Source organism: Pseudochaenichthys georgianus, chromosome 8, assembly GCF_902827115.2.
Source record: "Pseudochaenichthys georgianus chromosome 8, fPseGeo1.2, whole genome shotgun sequence".
Classification (NCBI taxonomy): Eukaryota; Metazoa; Chordata; class Actinopteri; order Perciformes; family Channichthyidae; genus Pseudochaenichthys; species Pseudochaenichthys georgianus.
In genome coordinates this window covers 2,148,650-2,161,141 of record NC_047510.2, presented here as the reverse complement: position 1 = coordinate 2,161,141, position 12,492 = coordinate 2,148,650, and the positions used below count along the sequence as shown (strand labels likewise).

The following is a 12,492-nucleotide window of genomic DNA, read 5'->3' as shown; positions in this document are numbered from 1 at the left end:
CCGCCCTCGTCTGATCCACCGCCCTCGTCCGATCCACCACTCGCACTCCATCGTTGTTGTAGTCCACAGGGAACCCGAAATGTTCCCACACAGCTGATTTAAAAGAAGCAGGCGGGTCTTCTAGCTCCTGTGTGTTATCTGAACTCGCAATACTAACTTTTCTTCTTCTTGTATTTTGTGGCGGCTGGCAAACAGCTTTTAGGCTCAATACCGCCCCCTGGATTATATATAGTCTAATGGATAAAACTGAGTGCACAGTCACTATTAAGAGTCCTCACGCCGAACATTAGCCACTAGGGGTGTAACGGTATCCGTATTCGTCCCGTACCGTTACGGTTCGGTGCATGCAGTCACACGACGAATACGCCTTTTTTTTACAAGAGGGAAAAATGTCTGTCATTCAGGGCAATGAAAAATGTCTGTCAAAAAAGGCGTATTCGTCGTGTGACTGCATGCACCGAACCGTGACGGTACGGGACAAATACGGATACCGTTACACCCCTAGTGGCTAATGTTCGGCGTGAGGACTCTTAATAGTCTCATTTAGCCAGCTGCCATTTTTGAGACACAGAGAAGCTTCAGACATTTACCTTTCATTCATTTACTGATGTATTTTATGTTGCAGATGAAAAAAGTTAAAATGTCTTCAGCCTGTTTTAACCAAAGATCTTTTTCCAGACTTCTAACCCATTAACTCATTCAAAAAACCATTCACTTGTAGACAAGGGAACCAGAAGTGTTAATATGCCAACTCGTTTCCTTGTTTTGGGAATCATCCCTGCACCACTCTATATCCCTCACAAGTGATGACTGTTATACTACCATGACACATGCTCAGAGACCTTTGTGACTCAGCAGTGTTTTCCAGACGTTCTACAAGCCTGTTATCCAGCATCAGTTGATTTACGGAGCTTTTGAGTGACTGTGCACTCAGTTCTACCTTTATCTCTCACACCTTTGAACCACGAGCCTCACTCAGTCATCCCTCTTGATTCCTTGTCCTTTTGAAAACTGTCTATCCCTGTGTTTAAAGTGGAAGTTACCATTATTGAAAGATTTAACGTGTGTGAGTTATTTTGAGGACATGGTTAAAAAGTGAGGTCATCTTGACTCGTTGTGACGCTCACTACTTTAAAGTAGTTTTTGGTTTGAATCAGTCATTGAAGTCTTTTCATGTTTGCTTCTCAGTGTCTTCATTACTTTCTATGTGTGTGGATTGTGTGACTTTGTGTGTGTGTGTGTGTGTGTGTGTGTGGGTGTTCATAACAAAAGCCTCCACAGACAGGGTGAGCTAATCTTATTTGGTGCAGGAAACACATTTCAGGGCCTTGAACCAAACAACTGGACAGGAAGTGGGGGTCTGATTTGAGCTGATGGGAAGGACAAACCACGGGGCTGAAACAGCAACAAACAGCAGCAGAGAGGAGGTTCCCCTTCGACAACATCTGATTGGCTGTTTCTTTCATCTATTCCTATGTCCTGTATCGCTCCTGACCTTAAGGACAAGCACAGTAAAAGTGTGCTTTGCAAACTCTCCTTCTGCTTCCTGTCGTGGATTCATAAAGTGGATTTAAGAAAAAGGAATAAGTCAAAAGAGAACGAGCCTTCTGTCAGTGGATCGCCCCTCTCAGAGTGTCTATCAGGGCTGATCGTGCTGACTCCATGTGAACCGCTCACTGACTCTCGGGTTGCTGTGGGTGGTTTTGGTCTGGTGTGCACAGACAGCTGATGTTCTGTTTCAGGGGTTCAGTCTCCTGCAATGGGTCCTTACTGTTTGACTGATGTACTCTGACACTCTAAGATCTCTGCCAGTACACTCTAAAGACAACATCCCCAGTTACCTCTTTTCCACCAACAAGGTTTCAGACTTTGCCCAATTGTGAACCTTTTTTTAAAGGTGCTTGTATTTTTCGCCGTGTTTAATGGAAGAATGAGTACACACATTGAAATATGTTGTTGAGTTAATTTCTCAAAAGTTAATTGCTGTTTGTATTTGAATCCACAGAAAGCAGCAACTAAATACAAGGATTTTGGAACTGCTTAATTTCTGTGGTTACGCTCCATATATGTCAACACTTTACACAAAACTTGTTTTTAACCGTGTACGTAAATAAATGATACTGAGTCTGGGAATAGTGTGCAGTGAGGCGGTCATTAATAATACAAATAAATACACCCCAAGATTTCATTAAGTTCCGCCTATCAACACATTAGGCTTCTTACACCGCCACTTACTAAATGAAACCAATGACTTGACTCTCAATATTCATTGAAAATGATTTAATTGACTTAATAATCATCGTTTTGCTTCCGGAGAACTGTACTTGGGCGACAGTCAATTACTACCCGGGCTCTGGTTGGTGGGAAAGCAAACGGGTGCTTAAGTGGTTCACAAGTCGAACCAACTGCAAACCAAATTAGCCCAAGCACGGAACTAAAACGAAACAAATGTCAGTGAATAAAGCCGTAAGAGAGCAAGACTGGAGGGTAGAACACTAAGAGAGGACAAGGGGGGAGAAGGGATTCAATGGAGACAAGGAGAGAGGAGGCTTCAGATGAGCGATGAGTAAGGAGTCATCAAAGGAGACGAGGAAACAGGAGGTATAATCTTTTCCCCATTACAAACACACAAAAAACTCTTTCTGTCACAGAGAAGATAAAGTGAGGAGAAACAGGACGAAGGCTTAGACATCTGCTGGGGAGGAATTTATTCCATAAATCACTGTCATTATAGCCTGAATCAGAAAGAGAGAGGGCTTTGGAGGGGAAGCCCAGACAAGCCCGGGCATGATATCTTAAAGGCCCCTACACACCAATCTGACACCAAAGAACACGTCCCAACGGACCCGACTGTTGTGTCGTCTCACGTCTCTGCGTCGTGGCCATGTTTCGCACTGGGACACACCGCAAAGACTTCAGCCGACGGCCAAGAAGCACGTACGAACTGCGCATGCGTGAGTGGCAATAACTCTCCTTACCAGCAGGCGGCGGTAGTGTGTATTCGTCATTCAAAAGAGGCAACAACCGGAAGACAGACTGCGTGATAACCGAGAGAAGAAGAACAGACTGCGTGATATAAACAAACAACAAATAGCGTGTGCGTTCCATTGTCACTCTACAGCGAGAAGCTCACGGGGCTTTCCTGAACCTGTGTCTAGAGCTGGAGTTAAATGAAATCTCAGATTTGCTTTCTTAATAGTTTGTTTGGGTCCCTCACTTCCGTTTCGCTTCTCATGCACTGATTCGCTAGTTGAACAGCCAATCAGAGTGATTTCTTTAGCCGACGGCCTTTTACCGACTGTACGGCTGTCGGTAAAAGGCCGTCAACATGTTGAATCGGTGGCGGAAGGTGTCGGCACGGCCGAAAAGACACGACGGGGCGGAACACACCAATCTGAGTAGGGCGACAGGACGCTCATCGGCGGCCAGACATCTATCGACATCTATCGACGCCTGAAATCGGCTTGGTGTGTAAGGACCTTTAGGGAGAGAGCAGGCCAGAAAATAGAGACTGATTCAAAGAGTAGAGAGGAAAGATCGAAAACATCTTCGAAACCATGACGATGAAGTTTGGACCGTGTGTCGATGCAGCCATGGCTATAAAATAAATGTACAGGTGAGGTGGGGATGCAGCAGAAAAGTGTGGGGGGTAGAGAGAAATGTAGAAGAGATGAAGCAAAGATAAGAATGCTTTCCCAGAGAGGAGGAGATGCGAGAGATATGAACAGGGAGATAATCTACGGGGTGAACAATGCTGGACTTTATTCAGCTCATGGCGTTAAACAACACATTAGATTACGGCTTTCATGGCCGACTGAGAAGATTAAGAACAGGCAACAGAAGGATCTGCGCACCAACAAGCTCCAGTCCTGGCGCTGCTCAGGTGTGAACGAGCCCAATGCAAAGCCGCACTGTATGTTAGGGTGTGCGCTGTGTTTCTGTCAATCCCAACAGCATTGCATTGCCGATGTTTTCATGCAGGTGTAAACAGATGTTCCCGATCAAAATAAAAAGACAATAAAAACACCTTGTAGTCAACTTAGTAGTTAATAGATTCATCCAATCAACCAACCATAATGTATTTCACATGTGTTCATTTATAAAACATGTATTTCTGTCTGTTTGAATTCACAGTCTGGCAGAAATAAGCAACTCCTAAATACAAAACTAAACTAAACTGCCTGTATTCCGTTTAAAATCTCCTAATATGTTAACCCTTTACACAAAACATGTCTGAACCACAAAACCAAAAACATGTTATATCTATTAATTAATGAAATACTGAGTCTACATGAAGCCTTTGAATGGTACTTTGGAATGGATAAAGTAAAGATACAATTCAGAATGGCCAATAGAGGCATGTGGCAGGGTTTCCTCTTTCTAACTGTGGGTCGTATTGGAACCTAGATGAAAATAAAGTTGCTTTGAAGTGTCTGTGTGTGTTGGGAAGGGGAAAGCCATTGTGATGATGTCCAAGCAGCGATGTGTACGTGTCACTAATGCTACAGCCTGTGTGTGACGGCTGTGCTCACACCGTGCGAGTTATGACTCTGGAGAACTGCACATGTGACATTCACATCCATTCAGAGCCATTATTATGTGTTAGACATACATATTCTTATCTGGTTTAAGTTCTTCATCTTCATGTGATGTTCTATTGATCCAGAACGTATACTTGTTACTCTGAGATGTGCGTGTATTTGACTAAACAGTTATAACACAATATGTTCTGCTCCTGAACTATCCAACTTGAGTTCCATCTTGACCAACTGCTTCTGTCTTTTTGTTTCTTTGTTTTCCACAATTGTTCTGCGTTGCTTTCTTTCTTCCACTCTCAGAATTGTATATTTCTCTAAGAGCCGAGACAGGGAGAAGAGGAAAGGGCCCCAGGGCCACGTTTTTGTTTCCAAGCTGTCCATGGAAAACAAATGAGGCGAGTAAAACATTAATAGAGCAAAACAACCACTCCGCAGTGAACGCCCGTTCCTGCATGTGTATTACAACGTGAACAGGGATGACAGCGGGATGTTCTGAGGAAATTGTTGACAAAGCTCAGCCTGAAGCCCCACTCTGAAGGATATGTAGAAATGTGTGACCCCTCCTGGAGCTACAGATTCCAAGAGTAAATGATTGCAGTTGATATCCAGGCAGGGTGTGACTGGGAGCTCTAATCAGGCTGATCTTACAGCTGCATGGTTTCACCTCAGGCAGTTGGCCAACACATTTCAACTTCATACTTTGAACGGGCCCTTTTATGCTTTTTGGGGGTTTCCCTTTCCTGTAGGTTATAGGTATAAAATCACTGTGTTTATTGTTCCTTTTTAAAAAAAACAATACAAAAAACATCCAGGCGTCTTATAGGGCATCAATCAGTCCAACTGACATATTACAACAACAAAAACATCTGAATTGTTCAATCATCAAATAAGAAACTGTAGTTTGATATGGGACACTAACACTAAGTGGAATACATTCAGATTGCACTGCCTTACTGTAGGGTTTCACATATACAGAATATCACTATCTTTATCATTTCCATCTCACCTGCCAATGCAAACGATAATCTGTCCACTAAAACAATTAAACTAATGAATAGGGACATTTTGTTTGCTAATGTCTTGCTGTCTTGTGTTGCTGAGACACAGACATGTTGACTTGTTATCAGAGGAAGCAGGAGGTGGACTAAACATAGCCGTAAACCCCTGTGACCGTGTCAGACGAGCAGCCAACACAAAGACACGCAACGTGTGTGTGTGTGTGTGTGTGTGTGTGTGTGTGTGTGTGTGTGTGTGTGTGTGTGTGTGTGTGTGTGTGTGTGTGTGTGTGTGTGTGTGTGTGTGTGTGTGTGTGTGTGTGTGTGTGTGTGTGTGTGTGTGTGTGTGTGTGTGTGTGTGTGTGTGTGTGTGTGTGTGTTAACAGGCTCAATACAACAGGAAACTACTACAGCGGGTGTGGCTGCCAAGCTCATCTGCTAACCTTGACTTGTCTTCCTACACCGACATGAAAACAGAAAGATGCTCCCTGTCATCATTTGTTAAACAGACCATTGTGTACACACACACACGCACGCACACACAGACACACACGCACGCACACACACACAATTCAAATTGTTTTCAGTACACTGATACACTTAAATTAAAGTGTATGTTTACAAGTGTTTTGCTATCCCAAGCTTTGAAAGGATCTTTCAGAGTTTCCAGGCACCAAAAAAGGTGCAGTGTGTAAGATATTAATATAATATATATATATATCAGTTTCAATTCAAAACATCTATATACTGTAGTGCTCTTTACCGTAGAAACTTCAGGATGTTGGCCAGAAACAGCATCCTGAGTTCTGTTGGTGTTTAAGTTTAGCCAAGGTTAGGGAAATATTGTGTTGTTCCTGCAAACGCAACTGTTGAAGGACTTTCAAATAACATCCTACCTTTCAGATTCTTCTTCCCCGGTTTCCATGGATGCATGGGTGTGGTCTCAGCAGGACTTCCAAACTCAGATGAGAACCCACCATTGCTCTGGGCTGGGGGGGGCTGGGTCACAGCTGCCGGGGCGGTGTCAGTAGTGACGTTCTGGGAGAAGGAGGCGATCCTCTGTAGGATTGAACCAACACTATCTCTGGCATCACCTGGGCCCTCCTCCACAGACCAAACGGCTCTGGGGCTGGAAGGGTTGGGCACATTGGGAGCCACCTGGACAGCCTGGGGTTGTAAGAGGATCTCCAGCTTGGGGCTGTAGCCTGGAGAAAGCGGCACCGGGGAACCTATCTCTGGAGGAGGAACGAAACCCTCGGAAAAGGTTTGAGAACGTGGTGTGAGAGGCAAAAAGGGATGGTGGAGCGACGGGGTGTCAGAAGAACTGTCCAGGCTGCTCAGAGAGGCAGAGGGACTGGCCGGGGTGGATGGGGGGCTGGTGTAATGCTGGAGGCTCCCTGTGCTCCTTGGTGGAGGCTTGGGGGGGTTTGGGCTCATAGACCCTTCTGGAGACTTAGTGTAAGGAGTTGTTTTGGAGCTGTTAACCAAGCTGTCCAGATCCAAGGGAAACTTGTTGAGACGTGAAGCCTCCTTGGCTTTGGGCTGGGGGGACCTCAGGACCTGGGGCCCTTGCTGCTGGTAGGGACTTTTTGGACCACAATAGACCTCTTCCCCAAAGGAACTGGCATTATGAAGTCGGCCATTCCAGTTGGCATTGGCGTACCTCAACCCTGGAGACACCATGCCTCCACCTACGCTTCTTTGCATACTCACCAGTCCTCCTCCTCCATCACAAATTTGGAGGTTGAGGCTTGGCATGGAGCCATGGCTCCCCCCCTGAGGATCTGGAGCTCCCAGCATCATCCTTGGCCCCTGGTCCATCTGGTGGAAGACACCTCCATGGGAGGGAAAGTTCTTCAGGTTGAGGTGGCTTCCCAAGTTGACACCTCCGTCACGGTGCTGTTGTGCGAGCTGGGTTCGGAGGTACTCCCCATGAGGCGGGGGGCTGTGATATGACCCTGGTTTAGTAAGAGGAAGGGCACCTCCACCAACCCCAGAGTACTCCAGGCTGGAGGTGGAGCTGTGGAGGCTGTCATTGTCACTGCCAGGCCCGGACAGAATGGAGTACCCGTTGGGGTTCAACCTGCTCTGAAAGGATGCAGCTCTAGTCACGGAGGAGCCGTTGTTGTGGATGGCCGGCTTGTTTGTCGTTCCTCGGTTGAAGGACATACTGTTGACTACACTCCGGGACTTGAGCACCGGGCTGGGACTGGAACTCAGGCTGATGCGGGAGTGGTGTGCTGTGGAGCCCAGGCTGTTGTTGTTGTTGTTGTTGAAGGCCAATGAAGGGGACTGCCCCCCTCCTCCACGCCCCTCACTGGCCTTGTTGTGGTGGAGGAAGAAGTGAGAGGAAGATGGAGACACAGGGTTGGAGATGGGAGAAGCTGGGGAGAAGGATGGTATGTCGTCCACATCTTCAATGTCGAAGGATCTCTTTAGCGCTGCAGGGGGAAGAAAGAAAATGAGTTGTTAATAACAAGATAATGTACTGTGTCCGACCAGAGCAAGTAGACAAGTGATGGACATCTAAAATGCTTCGTCCTCCATCATATTTTAACATCTTCAGAGTTTCCGGTTTCAGCCTTTGTTTAAAAAAAGGTGTGATGAAGACTGCCATCAAATGTACCAAATGGTAGCAAATAACCTCAGGTGGAGTGTGTGGGAGAGAAACTCCCTCTGGAGGGAACACTGGGATGTTAGCCTTTGCAGACCATGTACATGCACACACACATAACCCACTACAGGAGAGGGAAACCCCGAAAGCATAAAAGGCCCCTTTAAACCCTTAGTTCAGTGGATCTGCCCTAACCCTAGAATATTTGCAGCCTGTCCTCCTACAAAAAACGACCATATAGGCCGATTGTTCATGCCCTCATTACGACCCAGAGACACGTTTTAAAGTGCATGTTTCTGACACGACCACTAGAGCACCTCCATGGCTCATTTTGCAAATATGGCAGTAGCCATCGATCATCTTAAGATAAGATAAGATAAGATACTTTATTGATCCCAAGTTGGGAAATGTTTTTGTTACAGCAGCATGTACTACTTTGTTCTTCTCCACTACCATTCAGAGGTTAACCTGGTATTTTTACTCCACTACATTTATTTTAGTTACTTTGCAGATTCTGATTAATGATGTGAAATATAAACAACCCTTAAATCAGACTTTAGTTACACCTGAGTCAAATTCAGGGAAGGTGATTGACAAGTGCCAAAATAAACTATGCAATATATTGGACGTTAAGTACTTCCTATTTATCTGTGGATAACCCCAACGTTTTTGTTCTTATTCAAAAGAAGACCTTAACTTAAAGTATTCTTTAATGTTTAAAGAAAGCCTTATTAGTTGGTCTGTTTTGCACATCCTCCTGTTAATATCTTTGGACGTCCTGCACTAAACTGTTTTATTGTAGAGATCACTACAGTATCTTCTTGATCTTTTCTATTCTATATTTCTATCATGCCTTCTACTTTCCCCCTATTGTGTAAGTAGGCTACTCTTAATATTTAAATGTTTTCATCAAATAAAACGTATTCAACAACAACATTCAATAACGTGCTTTAACCACTAGGGGGTTACAAAAACAGTGGTGTTAATAAAACATAATATCAAACGTAATATGACTATTAACTTTATTGTGAAATTAAAACAGAACGGTAAAGGAAAATACAGTTTCAGTCTCTCGATGTGAAGCTTATGCATTGTACCATGAACCTGTATAGACCAGTAACAGTCAACTGAGTGAGGAGTTGGAAAGGTAGTAAATAATATCTTTAAAAGCTACAAAAGAATCCCTTTCTATCAGCTGTGCACCGTTATGGTGTAAATACAGCCTATCTACCAATTGGATCAAATATAAAAGTCAGCCAAATTAGTGTTGATACTGCAAGGAGACGTATTGTGTGAAAAGAAATGGAAGATGTTGTTTAATGGCTGATATATTTATGATCCACATCACGTATTCAGTTTTGGCGGCATCTCTTCCAGTTTGTCAAAAGGTCTTCTGATCAGGGCGCTATAAATACATATCTAGGGCAGATATGTAATATTTAATGCAGCCGAACCGTGTATTACAATGCCGTTATGTGATGACTTCCAAAGAGAAAAGCAAGAACACTCGGAATAAAGTATTATTTATTTGAAAAAAATGTTTTTCCGATTTCATATCGAATAAACACTATATCCCAACATGCATTGCAGCGATGTTTTAGCCTATCAAAACCTCTGAAAAAAGAAAGGTGTCTCAGAATCGAAAGAGGAAACCCTATGGGAAAAACACAAAAGCATTGTACACAATTTAAACCAATACATGTCGTATAATTAACCAGGATAAACTGATGTTTTTAGTGGATGAGTACTGCAGATATCACTGTTACATCATTTGATCATTGGTTTTATTATGAAAACGTTGAGACCGGAAATACTGTTTTCACCCCGTAACTTTACATGGAGGCTGCCGCATACCTCAAATCATCTTCGCAATATCTATAGAACTATAGATCCTACATATCGACTGGACGTGGATTCTAAAAGTACAATATACACTTCTCGCTAGAAATCTAATCAAAAAGCGTTTTAATGGCCAAACTATCCTACAATTTAGGATTTTACAGAGAGGGTTATTTGTGAATAAACGACCATCTGTAACATTAGCATTCAACGGGAGCACTAGAGGGCGAACACTTTAAAACGTAGTGTCCCTAAACTTTTTAGGGACAGGAACAACGCAGGACGTGCACCACTATGGTCTCCAGGTGCAGGCTCACGTTGAACAGTTGTAGAACAGGAGACAGCATCCTTGCCTTGGTAGAGTTTGTCCATCTGTCTCTGGACCTGTCCTGTGCTCACGGACCTCATTCACACCAACGCAACTCCGGTTCAAGCTCCGTGCTAGAGCTTTTCAGGTTCAGAACCGGTTCTTCGGTTTAGCTCCGGCTCTTTTCACACCGCCCAGAGACCGACTGGTGCTGCGTCATTGCGTCATCGTTTGCGTCATGACGTAACTGTTTGCGTGCCTGCTTCGTAAAGCCAAACCGCACGGAAACCCCTCACAGCTCACACCGACAACAATAACAATGACCGATTGTGTTGAAGCGCTGCTCGCTTTCGTTTTGCTCTGTCGAAACGAAATGGAAGAAATGGGACGACTTTACTACCAACTGTACAGTCGTTACATGCTACATTCAAAACTGCTTTACAATCGTAACCATCAACTTCAACGACGATTCCGATTCCCCCCGCCTCGACGTAAGCGTGACATATGCGGTGCTTTTGCTCTAGCCGGACACGTTTTTGGTGCTTGAAACGAACCGGATTCCGGAGCTAAGAGGCTGCTCCGCTGCGGTGTGAAGAGGAAAACCCGGCTTTACAAGCTCCAGCTCCGAACCGGCCCTGAAACACCGTTGGTGTGAATGAGGTAACAGTGAAGCGGGGGGAGGGGGGGCTTGATGGCTCAGTGGAGGGGAGGCACATCAAAGGTGTGGTGGTACAGTCCAGTGTGCTCGGCAGGGCGATAGAAGGGGGGGGGGGTGTCAGAGGCAAGGTTCTCTCTACTTGTACTGCGCATCCCATCATGCCGTTTCTTTTTTTACCTTTAAAAGCTCTCCAGAGTGCAATGTGATAACACCTCACAGTTAAACTATGTAAGGATGCATTGCTCATGATTAACAATGTGCTGATAACAGCTACCATAGAGCAATGCCCATACAGCTGCTGCCTGATGTGCTGAACACTCATCCATAGGCTGACTCACCAGTGAGCAGAAACCAGTGGGTTCTATAGGAACGATAAAAAACACAAATAACCTCTTTCCAAACAGGTATTTCATAAATGCTTACAGTGAGGAAGACATTTAAACTGTGATTGGCCGTCACAGGCTGCTGTAAACTAAACACCTCTCTCTGACAGAACACCTCACTGAGTGATTTAACTCATAGTCTAACTTTCAGGTTTCTCTTTTCAGCCGCAGACCCCATGTCGCCTCTTTATGTGCGTCGCTACGTTCCTCGTACTACTTGTGTACTTTAAAGCGGCTCGGCATTGTTTACAATTTGCGAGCGATTTTTGAAGTTGACCGTCTGTAGTATATAGTGCCGCGCACATATACCATCAGGACGTTACTGATGGGGTGCGGCTGCGGAGTGATACTGTGAGTATGCAAGCCCGCATCTAGGACGGATCTATGTATCATGGCTGTAGATCTGTTAAGTAATAAAGATGCCTCATACAAAGGTCTACGGATACCTTATTACTGTCCATGACCTGCGGTCAGCTATATAGCATAAAGGACTATTACACCGTCTTTCTTGAACAATCCCAAGTGTTGCCAAACGTTTGATTTGTAGGTATTTTTCGGTGCGCTGTGTTTCTCTTTCTCCTCAACTTCCGGGTGTGTTGATAACTGAGACTCTCGGCCTCCGTAGTGGCGAAGCAAATATCAAAGATCGTGTCTGCTGAGCGTTGACAAGATGAGGGGATTTTATATGAATTAATCGGTATTTTACCGATGCAAAGACGCTACGCAATCGATTTATCGCGAGTTCAACCCGGTTCAACCCAAACTGTAGCCGATGTGCACTCTTTCAACCGGTGCACTCGCATCTTGAACGTTTATGCCGGTGCACCGATGCGAATCAGTGAATCTTAACATCTCTACATTATGTCTGAGTCTAGTTCTGTCTTCACTAAGAGTCACCCAGTTCTGCCCTGCTACCGTCCGGCTGAGTGCAGTCACAGAGATGCTATGGCTGCTCTACATGACATTAATGGTCTGGTCCGAGAATGGACACCATTTCCTGCTCCCAGAGAGAATGACGCTCCTCAAACTGAACATTACAGCCGTTGATACTGTCTCACGTGGGTCTGCTCCCCCCCACCGAGCCATGAACTGAAAGCTTGACCTCTGCTTTGAACACTTGGAAGCCTCCCTGCTCTTGACATCAAAGCTCCAACTATC

At 44.8% G+C, this 12,492-nt stretch overlaps 1 protein-coding gene across 1 annotated transcript in view; it reads right to left on the bottom strand.

Annotated features, from left to right (window-relative positions):
• septin12 (septin 12) overlaps window positions 1-12,492 on the bottom strand; it is a 127,099-nt gene that overhangs the window by 83,594 nt on the left and 31,013 nt on the right. The window contains exon 2 of the mRNA XM_034088662.2: window positions 6,430-7,974. Coding sequence (XP_033944553.1) covers window positions 6,430-7,974 — 1,545 coding nt within the window. The remainder of the gene's footprint in view (window positions 1-6,429; window positions 7,975-12,492) is intronic.